Raw genomic sequence first — 18,392 nt, 5'->3', positions numbered from 1 at the left:
ATTTAATGACGCCCTGAGCAAGTATATGCTTCTCTGCCGGTGAAAAATTTAGCTTCCTGCGCTTGGGAGCCATGACAGACAACACCCAGCAACAGGGAACTCAGCCAACAAACAAACAACAATACACACACACACCAAAGAAAATACAAACAAGCCAAAATAAAAAATAGACAGACAGCTACTATTAATTCGAAAACAAACAGGCAAAAAAGGAAAACAAAAAATATAAACAAAACCAAAAAAATACTATTAGGAAAAACAAACAGGCAAACAATCAAAACAAAAAACAAATTATCAAAAACAAACACCAACTATACCCTCCAACTCCACAAACACTTTTCTCACAAAACAATCTTACCAACAAACACTGACAAACGTTCAAAGCAGAAGCAACTTGCTTTAGGAAGGGAACACAGGGAAATACTTTTGCAATTGAAGTGTGTTTGACTGGGGCTATTTAGACACAGGGCGATCTTCAAACTAAGTACGCTTGGCCTTTTACCTATCTCACTGATTGCGCTGACCAAAGTTCTGCACATGCGCATTGAGGTCCAGATTCGTGCGCGCATGCGCAGTACGGCCGGCACTTCATTTGCATGGGGTCACGGCTCATTACAATGAAGCACGCCCACTTCATTCCCACTTGCCATAACCACGCCTTAGGCATTGAAACTTAAGTTAAGGATGGCGCAGTTTTGTGCGCAAATGCACTGAGAATACGGTAGTTACGACACCAACTTAGGGCGCCGTAACTTAAATGACATAAGTTAGATAATCCTAAATTTAGACATGGTTTTGAGAATTTGGCCCCTAGTTTCTGTCATATTAGCAGGTTATTTCTCTCACACAGCATATGCATACCACAAATTACACCCCAAAACACATTCTGCTATTCCTTCCGAGTATGGCGATACCACATGTGTGAGACTTTTACACAGCGTGGCCACATACAGGGCCAGATCCTCAAAAGAGATACGGCGGAGTAACTGCTGTTACTCCGTCGTATCCCTGGTCCTAACTATGGAACTGATCCACAGACTCAGTTTCCCATAGTTAGGACGAAGATCCGACATGTGTAATTGAATTACACTGTCGGATCTTAAGGATGCAATTCTAGGCCGGCCGCTAGGTGGCGAGGCCATTGCGGCCGGCGTAGAATATGCAAATGACCAGTTACGGCGATCCACGAACGCTCCGACGGGCCCGTCGATCTAAATCTACGTAGTTTACGTCGAGTTCCGCCGCGTAAAACTAGGGCTAAGCCCTAGTTGTCTTAAGCCATGTTAAGTATGGCCGTCGTTCCCGCGTCGAATTTTAAATTCTACGTCGTTTGCGTAAGACGTCCGTGAATGGCGCTGGACGCCATTTACGTTAACGTCTAAGCAAATGACGTCGGAGCGACGTCAGTTAGCGCAATGCACGTCGGGTAATTTACCCGACGGAGCATGCGCAGTACGTCCGGCGCGGGAGCGCGCCTAATTTAAATGGGACTCGCCCATTTGAATAGGAACGCCTTGCGCCGGACGGATTTAAGTTACAGCGCCGCAAAATTCCAGGTAAGTGCTTTGTGGATCGGCACCTAACTTGGGAATTTTGCGGCGGAGTAACTTAAATCCGAAAAGTTACGTTGCGCCGCGGCTTTGTGGATAACCCCCACAGAGGCCCAACATGCAGGGAGCACCATCAGGCGTTCGGGAGCACCCAGGCCAATTCTGACATTTCTCTCCTACATGGAAAAATCATCATTTATTTGCTAGAAAATTACATAGAACCCCAAAACATTATATATGCTTTTTTAGCAAAGACCCTAGAGAATACAATGGCGGCCATTACAACTTTTTATCCCGCATGGTATTTTCGCAAAAAATTTTTGAACGCGTGTTTTTAAAAAAAAACTGTTTTGTGCCTAAAAAAAAACAAAACAGAAAAGTTAGCCCAATTTTTTTTCATAATGTGAAAGATGAAGTTACGCCGAGTAAATAGATACCCAACATGTCACACTTCAAAATTGCGCACACTCATGGAATGGCGCCAAACTTCGCTACTTAAAAATCCCCATAGGCGACGCTTTAATTACTTTTATTGGTTACATGTTTTTAGTTACAGAGGAGGTCAAAATGATTGCTCTCGCTCTAACGTTCGCAGAGACACCTCACATGTGTAGCTTGAACACCGTTTTCATATGTGGGCGGGACTTACGTATGCGAGCACACGGGGACAGGGGTGCTTTAAAAAAATAAATAAAAATTATTGTTCATTTTACTTTATTTACTTGATTTTGACACTTTTTTCCCCAAAAATAATTTTTTTATCACTTTTATTCCTATTATAAGGAATGTAAACATCACTTGTAATAGAAATATAGCATGACAGATCCTCTTTACAGTGAGATACGGGGTCAATAAGACCCCACATCTCACATCTAGGCTGGGAAGACTGAAAAAAAAATATCCTGGCTTCGATCGTAGCGGTGAGTCTGTAAAAGCACCGGAGGGTGGCAGGAGGGGGGGGGCGTATTGCAGAGTATTGGGGTATCGCGGAGTATTGGGGTATTGCGGAGTATTGGGGTATTGCAGAGTATTGGGGTATTGCAGAGTATCGCGCAGGGTATTGCAGAGTATTGGGGTATTGCAGAGTATTGGGGTATTGCAGAGTATTGGGGTATTGCAGAGTATCGCGCAGGGTATTGCAGAGTATTGGGGTATTGCAGAGTATCGCGCAGGGTATTGCAGACTATTGGGGTATTGCAGGGTATTGCAGAGTATCGCGCATGGTATTGCAGAGTATTGGGGTATTGCAGAGTATCGCGCAGGGTATTGCAGAGTATTGGGGTATTGCAGATTATCGCGCAGGGTATTGGGGTATTGCGCAGGGTATTGCAGAGTATTGGGGTATTGCACAGTATCGCACAGGGTATTGCAGAGTATCGCACAGGGTATTGCAGAGTATTGGGGTATTGCAGAGTATTGGGGTATTGCAGATTATCGCGCAGGGTATTGGGGTATTGCAGAGTATTGCGCATGGTATTGCAGAGTATTGGGGTATTGCAGAGTATTGCGCAGGGTATTGCAAAGTATTGGGGTATTGCAGAGTATTGCGCAGGGAATTGCAGAGTATTGGGGTATTGCAGAGTATTGCGCAGGGTATTGCAGAGTATTGGGGTATTGCAGGGTATTGCAGAGTATTGGGGTATTGCAGAGTATTGCGCTGGGTATTGCAGAGTATTGCGCAGGGATAGCTGAGCGTTATTTACTAAAACGGAAGTGACGTAGCTGTAGCTCTCTCCCGTACTGAGCTATGCTTTGTACGGTATTTATCACCTGAGCTTTGCTCACCATAACAATGGGGCTTTTGATTACGACGCCGCCCGTTGTTATGGCAACCCGGAAGCTGATGTCCCTGCCCGACGGAACGAGCGGTGAATGCTGATGCAACACGGAAATGAGTGCTTGTGGGCTTCACATGCCCACAAGCAAAATGGAAACAGCGGTACTGGGAGAATATAAGTTTGAATTCCATACGTAATCGGAAAGCGGAGGACTAAAAACAGCTAAAAAGTGAGTACTGTTTAAGTATGACATTAACCAATTAATGACTGAAAAAAAAAACAAAAAAAACGTATGGCCGTGGGAGATCCGCTTTAAATGGGGTTCATTATTCGGTTCCGAACATTTGCAACGTTCGAAAGTTCTGCCACAAACCGATTCGGGGGTCATTTGCCCTGTGTCTATTTATCAACATTAAACCTTATTTTACACAATATTGACCAGTGCATTTAGGTCTACTTGTAAGTTATTTATTCAACTATATAGCTTGATGTCATCTACAAATGCAGCACATCAAATCATTTATAAAAAGGTTAAAAAGTAACTGTCCCAACACGGAACCTTGGGGTGCACCACTAACACATTTAGACCATACAGAGTATGAATAGTTAATCACTACTCTCTGAAAATGGTAACTTTACACATAAGCTGTTTGTGTCAAATATATTAGCAAAATACAAGCATACTTATTTGTCTTCAGCTTGATCTCCTCATAAAAAATAGATTTGTTTAAAAAAAAAGGGCTAGATTCAGGTAGAGCAGCGCTTCTTTGTTCCGGCGTAGCGCAGCTCATTTCCGCTACGCCGACGTAACTATGAGAGGAAGAGCTGTATTCACAAAGCACTTGCTCCTAAAGTTACATCGGCGTAGCGAAAATGGGCCGGCGTATGCCCGCCTAATTCAAATTAGGCAGGTAGTGGGCGTGCTACATTTAAATTAGCCGTGACCCCATGTAAATGAAGGGCCATTCGTACGGCGCATGCTCAGAATCACGGCGCAAATACTCCCTAAGTTACGTCGGCTCAATGCTCTTGACGTGAACGTAACCTACTCCCAGCCCCATTCACGTACGACTTACGTAAACGACGTAAAATTCAACGCTTGTTCCGACGTCCATACCTTAACATTAGCTGTGCCTCATATAGCAGGGATAACTTTACAACGGACGTACGCCTTACGTAAACGGCGTAGATTACAGCGACGAGTGCAAGTACGTTCGTGAATCGGCGTATCTAGGTAATTTGCATATTCGACGCGAAAATCTATGGAAGCGCCCTTAGCGGCCAGCGTAAATATGCATCCAAGATACGACAGCGTAGGAGACTTACGCCCCTCGTATCTTGGCCAAATCTATGCGTAACTGATTCTGAGAATTAGGCGCATAGATACGAAGGCTCACATTCGGACTTACGATGGCGTACGTGTAGATACGCCGTCATAAGTCCACTGTAAATCTACCCCATCGTTTTTTTGTGAGTTTATGCTACCACTTATCACAAAAATTCTTCAATATGGTTCTTTACCAAATTATCAAGTATCTTCCCAAATACATGCATTAAAAGGAAATTCAGTATAAATATTCTTTCTACCCCTTATGCCCTGTACACACGATCGGTTCGTCTGATGAAAATGGACCGATGGACCGTTTTCATCAGTTGAACCGATCGTGTGTGGGCCCCATCAGTATTTTTCCCATCAGTGAAAAAAAATAGAACCCGTTTTACATTTTTCGTATAGTTAAAAAAAGATAGAAAAAAACGATCGTCTGTGGGGAAATCCATCGGTAAAAAATCCACGCATGCTCAGAAACAAGTCGACGCATGCTCGGAATCATTGAACTTCATTTTTCTCTGCACGTCGTTGTGTTTTACGTCACCGCGTTGGACACGATCGGATTTTTAACCAATGGTGTATAGGCAAGACTGATGAAAGTCAGCTTCATCGGATATCTGATGAAAAAATCCATTGATTCGTTTTCATCAGACGAACCGATCGTGTGTACAGGGCATTAGACTTCAATTACATTTTTGACAAAGCTTGGATTTTGAACATAATTTTCCAAACAGTTCAAGAGTGGAACATGGGCTGATTTGCTTGCCCCTTGATATGGTACAATAGTACCCCCAGACCACAATCTTGTATAGGGCGCACAGTGATTATAATAGACTACACAGGGATAATGATCAAGAAGTCGAATATAAAGTTTAAAGCAAATGCAAATACAAGTGGGGATTCATGAATATACATGTCCTGTAGATCCTACTTTGTCCTCCCTGTTGCTTCCATTACAGTTTTAAACAAATATATTAACACTTGTTGTCTACCCCTTCATTTTATCCGGTGAAAACTAAGGGCCTGATTCTCAAAGGAGATACGCAGACTTAACTGCTGTTCAGTCTGTGCCTAACTTTGGAAACGATTCTCAAAAGGCTTTTTCCAAAGATAGGCAGAAAATCTGACATGTGTAAGACACTTACACGGTCAGATCTTAGGATGCAGTACCGCATCCGCCACTGGGGGCATTTCTCATGGAAATGCAGCTTTGAGTATGCAAATGAGGACTTAAGCAGATTCTCAAAGCATTTCATCATTGTGATTTCTGCGTAAGTTCCGAATTTGCCTGCGCAAAACTAGGGCTGGTTTTACAATGTGGAAAGTTAGTCACACCTTGTAAAGGCCCATTCAAGCGACGGCATTTGGTATGCATTCCTGAGGGAGAACTCGACGGCAATTTTTAAATTCAAAACTGCCATGGGTTCCCCCCCCCGGAGCATACCAGGCCCTTAGGTCTGGTATGGGTTGTAAGGAGACCCCCCCTACGCCGAAAAATCGACGTAGGGGGCCCCCTACAATCCATACCAGACCGTTATCCAAAGCATGCTACCCGGCCGGTCAGGAAGGGAGTGGGGACGAGCGAGCCCCCCCCCCCCTCCTGAGCCGTGCCAGGCCGCATGCCCTCAACATGGGGGGGTTGGGTGCTCTGGGGCAGGGGGGCGCACTGCGGGCCCCCCCACCCCAGAGCACCCTGTCCCCATGTTGATGAGGACAGGACCTCTTCCCGACAACCCTTGCCGTTGGTTGTCGGGGTCTGCGGGCGGGGGCTTATCGGAATCTGGGAGTCCCCTCAAATAAGGGGGCCCCCAGATACCGGCCCCCCACCCTAAGTGAATGGATATGGGGTACATCGTACCCCTACCCATTCACCTGGAGGCAAAAAGTTAAAGTTATTAAACACACAACACAAGGGTTTTTAAAATAATTTATTAGTCTGCTCCGGAGGCCCCCCCTGTCTTCTTTATTAGCTCTAATACCAGGGGGGGCTTCTTCTTCCACTCTCCGGGGGTCTTCTTCCACTCTCCGGGGGGGGTTTCTTCTTCCGCTCTCCGGGGGGGCTTCTCCGCTCTCCGGGGGTCTTCATCTCTCTTCGCCGCTCTCCGCTGTTGACTCGGCGAACCCCGGTTCTTCTGCAGATGTCCGGTGCCTTCTTCTTCAGCGCTGGCTGCCTGCTATCTTTGTGTGTTAGCTCAATTTCTAACAGGCAGCCGGCGCGGTCTTCTGTGACGTCAGGTTCTTCTTCTCCCCTCTTCCGATGTTGCCTCGTCGCCTCTTGTCACTGTAATGATGGAAGCGCGCCTTGCATCCCATTTATATAGGCATCACCGTCCCATCATGCTCCGGCAGGTACCCACGTGGTGGGTGCCTACCCACGTGCACCCACCACGTGGGTACCTACCGGAGCATGATGGGACGGTGATGCCTATATAAATGGGATGCAAGGCGCGCTTCCATCATTACAGTGACAAGAGGCGACGAGGCAACATCGGAAGAGGGGAGAAGAAGAACCTGATGTCACAGAAGACCGCGCCGGCTGCCTGTTAGAAATTGAGCTAACACACAAAGATAGCAGGCAGCCAGCGCTGAAGAAGAAGGCACCGGACATCTGCAGAAGAACCGGGGTTCGCCGAGTCAACAGCGGAGAGCGGCGAAGAGAGATGAAGACCCCCGGAGAGCGGAGAAGCCCCCCCCCGGAGTGCGGAAGAAGAAACCCCCCCCGGAGAGTGGAAGAAGACCCCCGGAGAGTGGAAGAAGAAGCCCCCCCTGGTAATAGAGCTAATAAAGAAGACAGGGGGGCCTCCGGAGCAGAATAATAAATTATTTTAAAAATCCTTGTGTTGTGTGTTTACTAACTTTTACTTTTTGCCTCCAGGTGAATGGATAGGGGTACGATGTACCCCATATCCATTCACTTAGGGTGGGGGGCCGGTATCTGGGGGCCCCCTTATTTGAGGGGACTCCCAGATTCCGATAAGCCCCCGCCCGCAGACCCCGACAACCAACGGCAAGGGTTGTCGGGAAGAGGTCCTGTCCTCATCAACATGGGGACAGGGTGCTCTGGGGTGGGGGGGCCCGCAGTGCGCCCCCCTGCCCCAGAGCACCCAACCCCCCCATGTTGAGGGCATGCGGCCTGGCACAGCTCAGGAGGGGGGGGGGCGCTCGCTCGTCCCCACTCCCTTCCTGACCGGCCGGGTAGCGTGCTTTGGATACGGGTCTGGTATGGATTGTAGGGGGACCCCCTACGTCGATTTTTCGGCGTGGGGGGGTCTCCTTACAACCCATACCAGACCTAAGGGCCTGGTATGCTCCTGGGGGGGGGACCCATGCCGGTTTTTTCTTTGAAAATTGGCATGGAGTTCTCCCTCTCAGGAATGCATGCTGAGCGACGCTGTCATTTTTTTTATAATCATTTGTTTTCCCGGCGCATATATTTTTTTTCACCCGTCGCAACTTTAGTGTCCCGTCGCAATTCTCAAAGCCGCCCGGCGTTAATTACGTTTGCGCGCTGCACGTCGGGAAAATGACGTCACACGCATGCGCAGTACGGCCGGTGCGGGAGCACGCCTCATTTAAATTTTAAACGCCCCCCGGAGAGGAGGACCGCCTTGCGACGGCGGCACTTAAGTTACACGGCCTGAAATTTCTAGGTAAGTGCTTTGAAGATCAGGCACTTAGGTAGAGATTTTAAGTCAGTGTAACTTAACTGCTGAAAGTTAAGTTACGCAGCTTTTTTGAGAATCAGGCCCTAAGAGAGCAGAAAGTATCAGAAAGGACAGCATAGTTATAACAGCCATCGTCTCTTACGTGTAGCTGTTTTGCTGTTGCCGACGTCGGGCTGTCCTAATTTTTTCAAACCTGGCTTCCATCTCCTCCAGCACTTTTGGGGTGTAGCGCACAACTAGTTTTACTGTCCCTTGTGCTGCCTTTAGAAGCTCCACTGCTTTCTCGTGTTGTTCTCCTTCCACACTCTGCAGAGGGATGAGAAGCAGAATGGGTATAATATTTGAATATTACAGTTCATTTATAAACAAGACCAATGTATATAATCAATTAGCATAAAAATTGGTTTTATGAGTTTCTTTTCGTGCTTGGAACGCAAGCTCCTGAAGACTTGCATTCACGTAAAATGGCATTGAGCTAGCATATTCTGCTTGAGGTTGTGCCGCCATTCCCGTTGGTTTGGCGGACTCTCATGTAAGTGTGAACTTTTATTGACTTTTGTATGATGGTTTTTATATTTGTGTTATGCACTCTGACTCTCAAATGTTACACTAAAGCCTCGTACACACGCTCGTTTTCCGAGTAAACCGAGCGTGTGTACGAGGCTTTCAGGTTTCTCGTCTGGAAATCTGCCCAGAATCTCAAAGAGAAAAATAGAGAACATGTTCTCTATTTTTCTCATCGTGAGATTCTCTGCAGTTTTCTTGCGGAGAAACCCGAGAGTGTGTATACTTACCTGTCGCCGTGGTTATTTTGAAAGGAAAGAACGCAGTGACGCCATCGCGTACGACGAGCATGTGCTCGTCACATTCGATGCCGTCGCTGCCATCTTGCTGCACCCTACCTATGCCTAGGAAGCTACCGCGCATGCCTCAAATTAATTTCGAGCATGCGCGGTAGCTTCCTAGGCATAGGTAGGGTGCAGCAAGATGGCAGCGATGGCATCAAATGTGACGAGCGCATGCTCGTCGTACGCGATGACGTCACCGCATTCTTTCCTTTCAAAAGAACCATTGTTCTTTTGAAACGAGAGTCTGTACATTTGGGCGGCAAGAGATTCTTGCCAGGAATCCCGTCAGGGAAAACAATGTTTTTTTCCTGACGAGATTCTTGCGCGTGTGTACAGGGCTTTAGTCTTTTCTGTTGCTGGTGGTTCCTTTGTGATGTGCTGATTTGAGACACATAACTTGGAGGGAGCCAGGACTGGCAGCTTACTACTGTGATTGGCTGGAACCAAGAGAAATACAGTATGCTTGGAGATAATTTTTGGTGGTGATAAAGTGCTGTTTGCTATTCTATTTCATAGACAACAACAAACATCCTCTGGTGAGTGTGCAATCGTCATAGAAAGTGGAAGCACGTCACAGTGGTGTTTTATTACATGGTGAAGGTGATATTAACAACATATTTGATAGTTGATTCACTAGATTCTTCACATTGGATGGAATTCATTTGAAATTACAGTTTTATATGGACAGTTTCATTTTATTATCACTTTCATTATTTAAGCTCAAAATCAATATGAGACACATTGTGGTGATTTTATGATTGATATAAATTGTATATAACTAATTTTTGCACTACAATTATTAGAAGTGATTGAGTGGCTGTATAGCCACTTGAATCCTTTCTTCTTTACAGGGAATCGCCGGCAGAAAATATTGATACCGGGATGATGCCTGCAGAACGTCATATGATATCCTATGGGCGGTAAGTGGTTAAAGAGTATTTACATAGTTAGGTTGAAAAAAGACACAAGTCCATCTAGTTCGACCAAAAAAAAAAATACAATCCCATAAACACAATCCTATACCCACAGTTGATCCGGAGGAAGGCGAAAAACCACAGCACAGCACAATCAAGTTCCTTCCTGGTTCCCCCAAGAGGCAATCGGATATTCCCTGGATCAACTTTGCCTACAACGTTGGTACCCAGTTATATTATGTACACCTAGGAAAGAATCCAGGCCTTTTTTAAATAAGACAGTTAATGCTTACATATTAGCAGTTGGTAAAACATCATTGCAGGATGGTACTTCAGAAAGTTAACAGACGGAGGAGAGATATAATGATGGTATGATCTTTCTCCTGGGAGAGGGTTCCTTCCCCACCCGCATCTCTCATTAATAAAAATATTAATGAATTTAAAATCTAACAATACCCCCTAAACAGTGGCAGAACTACCGCCATAGCGACCCACGCGGGCGCTATGGGGCCCGCAGCCGTGTGAGGATCAGGGGGGCCCGGTGAGGATAAGAGCAGAGCCGGCCCTACCATGGGACACAATGGTACCAGCCCGGCCCCCATCCCGTTCGGCCTGCTCTGCTGTGAGGCTAATTGCCAGTGAGAAAGGCAGCACTGCGGCACTCTCCCTTCTTCCCCGCTGCAGAGAGTGGAGGGAGCGGTGAAATCTCGAGTCGCTGCTAGCACCCCGCCCCCTGCGCCCCGCGCATCTCAATCCATAAGGGCAGGTCATGTCTCGAGTCCTTGCTAGCACCCCCCCCCTTCTCAATCTGCGGTGTAGAGGAGGGGAGAGGAGAGATGAGTCTGTCTGCCCATGCAGCTGGGACCGCTGGACATCACTAGCACCAAGCTTCATTCGCCCCCCGCGGGGCAGAGGAGGGGAGGGAGAGCTGTGTCACTGTCTGCTCATGTAGCTGGAACTGCTAACACCTGACCAAGCTTCCCCCCCCCCCACTCGCTTCTCACTGCGCGGTGCAGAGGAGGTGAGGGAGAGGAGAGAGATGTGTCTGCTCAAGCATCTAATGTAAGGGGGGCCCTCTGTGCAACCTCTGATGTAATGGGGGGGGGCCCTCTGTGCAACCTCTGATGTAATGGGGGGGCCCTCCGTGCAACCTCTGATGTAATGGGGGGGGGGGCTTCTGTGCAACCTCTGATGTAATGGGGGGGCCCTCTGTGCAACCTCTTATGTAATGGGGGGGCCCTCTGTGCAACCTCTGATGTAATGGGGGGGCCTCTGTGCAACCTCTGATGTAATGGGGGGGCCCTCTGTGCAACCTCTGATGTAATGGGGGGGGGCCTCTGTGCAACCTCTGATGTGATGGGGGGGGCCTCCGTGCAACCTCTGATGTAATGGGGAGGCCCTCTGTGCAACCTCTGATGTATTGTGGGGGCCTCCGTGCAACCTCTGATGTAATGGGGGGGCCTCTGTGCAACCTCTGATGTAATGGGGGGGCCTCTGTGCAACCTCTGATGTAATGGGGGGCCTCCGTGCAACCTCTGATGTATTGTGGGGGCCTCCGTGCAACCTCTGATGTAATGGGGGGGCCTCTGTGCAACCTCTGATGTAATGGGGGGCCTCTGTGCAACCTCTGATGTATTGTGGGGGCCTCCGTGCAACCTCTGATGTAATGGGGGGCCTCTGTGGAACCTCTGATGTAATGGGGGGGCCTCTGTGCAACCTCTGATGTAATGGGGGGCCTCTGTGCAACCTCTGATGTAATGGGGGGCCTCTGTGGAACCTCTGATGTAATGGGGGGGCCTCTGTGCAACCTCTGATGTAATGGGGGGCCTCTGTGGAACCTCTGATGTAATGGGGGGCCTCTGTGCAACCTCTGATGTATTGTGGGGGCCTCCGTGCAACCTCTGATGTAATGGGGGGGCCTCTGTGCAACCTCTGATGTAATGGGGGGCCTCTGTGGAACCTCTGATGTAATGGGGGGCCTCTGTGGAACCTCTGATGTAATGGGGGGGCCTCTGTGCAACCTCTGATGTAATGGGGGGCCTCTGTGGAACCTCTGATGTAATGGGGGGCCTCTGTGGAACCTCTGATGTAATGGGGGGGCCTCTGTGCAACCTCTGATGTAATGGGGGGGCCTCTGTGCAACCTCTGATGTAATGGGGGGCCTCTGTGCAACCTCTGATGTAATTTGGGGCCTCCGTGCAACCTCTGATGTAATTTGGGGCCTCCGTGCAACCTCTGATGTAATTTGGGGCCTCCGTGCAACCTCTGATGTAATGGGGGGGCCTCTGTGCAACCTCTGATGTAATCGGGGGCCTCTGTGCAACCTCTGATGTATTGTGGGGGCCTCCGTGCAACCTCTGATGTAATGGGGGGGCCTCTGTGCAACCTCTGATGTAATGGGGGGGCCTCTGTGCAACCTCTGATGTAATGGGGGGGCCTCTGTGCAACCTCTGATGTAATGGGGGGCCTCTGTGGAACCTCTGATGTAATGGGGGGCCTCTGTGGAACCTCTGATGTAATGGGGGGGCCTCTGTGCAACCTCTGATGTAATGGGGGGCCTCTGTGGAACCTCTGATGTAATGGGGGGCCTCTGTGGAACCTCTGATGTAATGGGGGGGCCTCTGTGCAACCTCTGATGTAATGGGGGGGCCTCTGTGCAACCTCTGATGTAATGGGGGGCCTCTGTGCAACCTCTGATGTAATTTGGGGCCTCCGTGCAACCTCTGATGTAATTTGGGGCCTCCGTGCAACCTCTGATGTAATTTGGGGCCTCCGTGCAACCTCTGATGTAATGGGGGGGCCTCTGTGCAACCTCTGATGTAATGGGGGGCCTCTGTGCAACCTCTGATGTATTGTGGGGGCCTCCGTGCAACCTCTGATGTAATGGGGGGCCTCTGTGCAACCTCTGATGTAATGGGGGGGCCTCTGTGCAACCTCTGATGTAATGGGGGGCCTCTGTGCAACCTCTGATGTATTGTGGGGGCCTCCGTGCAACCTCTGATGTATTGTGGGGGCCTCCGTGCAACCTCTGATGTAATGGGGGGGCCTCTGTGCAACCTCTGATGTAATGGGGGGCCTCTGTGCAACCTCTGATGTATTGTGGGGGCCTCCGTGCAACCTCTGATGTAATGGGGGGGCCTCTGTGCAACCTCTGATGTAATGGGGGGCCTCTGTGGAACCTCTGATGTAATGGGGGGCCTCTGTGGAACCTCTGATGTAATGGGGGGGCCTCTGTGCAACCTCTGATGTAATGGGGGGCCTCTGTGGAACCTCTGATGTAATGGGGGGCCTCTGTGCAGCCTCTGATGTATTGTGGGGGCCTCCGTGCAACCTCTGATGTAATGGGGGGGCCTCTGTGCAACCTCTGATGTAATGGGGGGCCTCTGGGGAACCTCTGATGTAATGGGGGGCCTCTGTGGAACCTCTGATGTAATGGGGGGGCCTCTTTGCAACCTCTGATGTAATGGGGGGCCTCTGTGGAACCTCTGATGTAATGGGGGGCCTCTGTGGAACCTCTGATGTAATGGGGGGGCCTCTGTGCAACCTCTGATGTAATGGGGGGGCCTCTGTGCAACCTCTGATGTAATGGGGGGCCTCCGTGCAACCTCTGATGTAATGGGGGGCCTCCGTGCAACCTCTGATGTAATGGGGGGCCTCCGTGCAACCTCTGATGTAAAAGGGGGGCCTCTGTGCAGGCTCTGATGTAAGGGGGGCCTCTGTGTGGCCATGACAGGTCCTCTTTATTCTTCTATATACATGTATAGAGCCATGACAGGTCCACTGTCAGTTATCCTGATATAAAATAATGAATGTGGGGGCATTTTGGTGGGCGCGATTTATTTTTTATTTTTGGGGGGGCAGCATTTCATTCTTGGTACCAGGCAGCACAATGTCTTGGGCCGGCACTGGATAAGAGCATCGCCGGCATGGTCTCCCAGCCAGGGGAAGAGAGAGGAGAGGAAGAGGCGAGCTGTCCGTATCAGCAGAGAGCGGAATTGCCCGCTGTAATAGCTTTCATTAGAACTTCCAGTGTTCCCGGGGCTCATGTCACATAGCTCCACCTTTTGGCCCAGCACCTTTGATCGACAGAACGCCGGTCCAGTGTGGGACATGTGACATCATCAAAGGTGTTGGGCTAAGAGGTGGGGCTATGTGACGATGAGCCTCAGGAAGACTGGAAATTCAAATGAAAGCTATTACAGCGGGTAATCCCGCTCTCTGCTGATCTGGCCAGCTTGCTTCTTCCTCTGCACAGGTGAGGCTGTATTGGGCACAGGCAGGCCAGGCTGTATTGGGCACAGGCAATGCTGTATTGGGCACAGGCAATGCTGTATTGGGCACAGGTCACGCTGTATGGGGCACAGGCAGTTCAGGCTGTATTGGGCACAGGCAGTTCAGGCTGTATTGGGCACAGGCCAGGCTGTATTGGGCACAGGCAACGCTGTATTGGGCACAGGTCATGCCGCATTGGACACAGGCAATGCTGTATTGGGCACAGGTCATGCTGTATGCTGTATGGGGCACAGGCAGGCCAGGCTGTATGGGGCACAGGCAGGCCAGGCTGTATTGGGCACAGGCAGGCCAGGCTGTATGGGGCACAGGTCACGCTGTATGGGGCACAGGTCACGCTGCATGGGGCACAGGTCACGCTGTATGGGGCACAGGTCATGCTGCATGGGGCACAGGTCACGCTGTATGGGGCACAGGTCACGCAGTATGAGGCACAGGTCACGCTGTATGGGGCACAGGTCACGCTTCATTGGGCACAGGTCACACTGTATGGGGAACCGGTCACGCTGTATGGGGAACCGGTCACGCTGCAGGGGGCACAGGTCACGCTGCATGGGGCACAGGTCACACTGTATGGGGCACAGGTCACGCTGCATTGACACTAGGGCGGCTCTGGGGGGCCCCATACAACATTTTGCTATGGGGCCCTGTGATTTCTAGTTACGCCCCTGCCCCTAAATGCACTATAATTAACAAACAAAATAAGTGCATTCATCTTAAATAATAAAGGTTTCTGATTCACTTTTTTCCAATACAAACAATACAATTTAACATTTCAGATATTGTACATAAACTTTTCCCAAAATTCTGAGATATTCCTGTGAAATATTTAACCATTTCATTCCTTTAAGAAACTATAAATTATTATATTATTAATTAATTTTAATTTATTCTCCATCTAAATTATGTAATATTAAAAAATGTTCTTCCTTTACCTTCATAAATTTTACTTCTTATAACTTCAACCATATCATATAACTATTTTATCATAAAGAAGAAATAAATATATTTGATGTATCAAATTATATTACTCTATACTATTAATTAATAAATGGAATTTTTTTTGCATTTCTTTTGAAATTTCAATAACCAAATTTCTTTAGTATAAGTTTTTTATACATTATCCTTGACACTGAACAATTATAAACATAATACGTAATCTACTTGTTTGTGGATACATAAAAACATAACTTTCCCATTATTTGATTGTCATATTTTTATATATTCTATCTTTCTTTCTATTTATTTTTCTATCTTTTTATTTATGTATCTATCTATTTAATTTATTTATCTATCCATGACCAGTAAGCAACTCTTTATTTTATTTATTTTTTCAATGTTCCATATTATTTAATTCAACAATAATTCTTTTTTTTTTATTTTTTCTTTTTTTTTTTACTTCAATACTTTTTTTTATTTTTTCCATTCAAGTACAAAAAACAAAATACATATCCATATTTTACAGTCCATACATTTTATGTGCATACACAAAGTTAATTACATAGACTAAAAATATCCATTAATCCCATTCCCAACCCTCCCCTCCCTACCTCCCTCCTATCTTACTTTTAAAGTGCATACACGTTTTTATCCCTATTTCTTTCTTAATTAGTTCTTTACAAGTTTTTCCTTAATTAAAGTGAGCGGCCTATTTTGCATAACCAGTGCTCCCATATTGCTTTACATTTTTTGAGGTTTCCACGTCTAATCCATGTTCCCCTCTCCTTCCCTATTGTGTTGTTCATTACATTAAGCCATTCCGTTACTGTGGGTGGATTTTGTGCCTGCCATTTTAGTGCTATCAGTTTCCTCGCCTGGAACAGGCATCTTATAACTGCTTCTAATGTATCCCTCTGCCCCATACTCTCCTCAATGCATCCTAATAGGCAAACCCTGGCCTTGAGTTCCAGAGTAGTCTCAAAGGTTGCATTTATAATGTCCAAAATCTTAACCCAATATCTATACAATTTTGGGCATTTCCACATCATATGCATAAGGTCGCCTGTATTTTGACATCTGTGACATTTATCATCTGACTTCCACCCAAAGCTATATAGTTTCTTGGGGGTATAGTAAACCCTGTGGACCAAAAATAAATGGGAGACCCTTTGTGATGGGGCTAATGAAACCACTGTCCCCAATTCCAGTATCCTGTCCCATTGATCGTTCGTTATGAGGCCAACATCCTCCTCCCATCCTGTTTATTTCTACTCAACTTCTCTTTTCCTATAAGCCGATCACTGATCCGTTCGTATAATTCTTAAATGAGGCCTTTCAAGACCCCCAACTTGATTAATCTTTGGAGATGCGTGAGCTTTTGCCATCTTACCGGCTGTACCTTAAATTGGGCTTGTAATGCATGTCTAACCTGCAAATAGGTAAAAAACATGGAGTTTGGAATGCAATATTCACTGCTTAGCTCTGAAAAGGATTTTAATGTGCAACCTGTATACAGTTGTGCCAGTTTGGTTATCCCACGTTTATCCCATTCTTTTAATTTCCCTATGGCCAGGATTTCTTTTAAGTTCTTATTTTCCCACAATGGGGAGTATTCTGTTGGTCCTTTATAGCCCAAAGCCAATTTTCCTGCTTGCCATATTCTTGTAATCAACTTTACTGTTGGACTTTTTACCAAGAAAGAGTTGGCCTCTAGGGTCTCTTTTACAGATCTATGTGGGCACCCTCTTAACATCATTTTCCCACTTGCACTTCCTCCTCCCTCTATACTGCACCCCCCCAAATGCTGTAACTGTGCCACCAAAAAGTAACTATAGGAGTGTGGGAACGCTAGCCCTCCTCTGTTTGTTGGTAATTGCAACGTTTGGAGACTAATCCTTGCTTTTCCCTTTTTCCAGATTAGAGTCCTAAAAAGGGTCTCTATCTTTTTAAACCATCGGTTATCAATCCATACTGGGGAGTTGTGAAGTACATAGAGCAATTGTGGCATCCAGATCATTTTAATAAGATTACTGCGGTCGGTCACCGAAAGTGGAAGACGTCCTCAGATATCCGCTTTACGTTTAAATTTACCCAGAAGTGGCACTAAGTTATTATTTATAAATTGTTCTGGGTTTCGTGTTACCACGATTCCCAAATACTCCATCTTCTCCCCTATTTTTAATTGAGGGATTCCTACCCCCTCTATGTTGCTTACCGAGTCCACTGGCAAAAGTGTAGATTTTTCCCAGTTTATTACCAGGCCTGAAAATCGTCTAAACGCTTCTACTGTTTGCACTGCAGTTTTGAGGGAGGTTGTAGAATTTCCCAAAAAAAGGAAGATATCGTACGCATAAAGCACAATTTTTACCTCCTCTGCTCCTCTCTGGAACCCCTGTATTTCCTGTCTAGCTCTAATTACAGTTGCCAATGGCTCAATTGCCAGGGCAAATAGGAGGGGGGACAGGGGACATCCCTGTCTCATTCCCCTTTCCAATTCAAGCGACTGTGAGTATTCATTATTTTTATTTTCGCACTTGGGGAATTATACAGTAACTTTATCCATTTAATAAAGGATGGACCAAACCCAAACTTCTCCAGAGCGTACCAGAGGTAGTCCCACTCCAGGCTATCAAAGGCCTTGGTGGCATCCAATGATAGGATAGATCTATCTCCCGTATTCTCTGTTGGAGTCTGTAAATTTAAATACAACCTTCTTATGTTCATACTCGTGGACCGATTTGGAATAGATCAAGATTGGTCTGGGTGTATAAGTTTCTGAATATATTTATTTATTCTTGTTGCCAACACCTTGGCCAAAATTTTTACATCTGAGCATAGCAAAGATATCGCTCTATAAGATGATGTGTCTAGTTGATCCTTTCCTTCTTTCTGGAGCACTATAATAGTTGCTTCTAACATTGAGGGGGGTAACCTTCCTCCTTCTATCGCCCAATTCAGCACTTTTAGTAATTCCGGAAGCAGTACCTCGCCATATTGCTTGTAAATCTCCGCTGGTAGGCCGTCTGGCCCTGGGGATTTTTGATTGGAAAGTCCTTTGACTGCCTGTTGTAGTTCCAA

General features: G+C 47.1%; 1 protein-coding gene across 1 annotated transcript in view; it reads right to left on the bottom strand.

Annotated features, from left to right (window-relative positions):
• The window catches only part of LIN7B (lin-7 homolog B, crumbs cell polarity complex component), a 516,755-nt gene that overhangs the window by 90,242 nt on the left and 408,121 nt on the right, over positions 1-18,392 (bottom strand). The window contains exon 5 of the mRNA XM_040327611.1: positions 8,466-8,629. Coding sequence (XP_040183545.1) covers positions 8,466-8,629 — 164 coding nt within the window. The remainder of the gene's footprint in view (positions 1-8,465; positions 8,630-18,392) is intronic.

Source organism: Rana temporaria, chromosome 10, assembly GCF_905171775.1.
Source record: "Rana temporaria chromosome 10, aRanTem1.1, whole genome shotgun sequence".
NCBI lineage: Eukaryota > Metazoa > Chordata > Amphibia > Anura > Ranidae > Rana > Rana temporaria.
The sequence above is the reverse complement of the archived record's forward strand: the minus strand, read 5'-3'. Positions and strand labels throughout refer to the sequence as shown.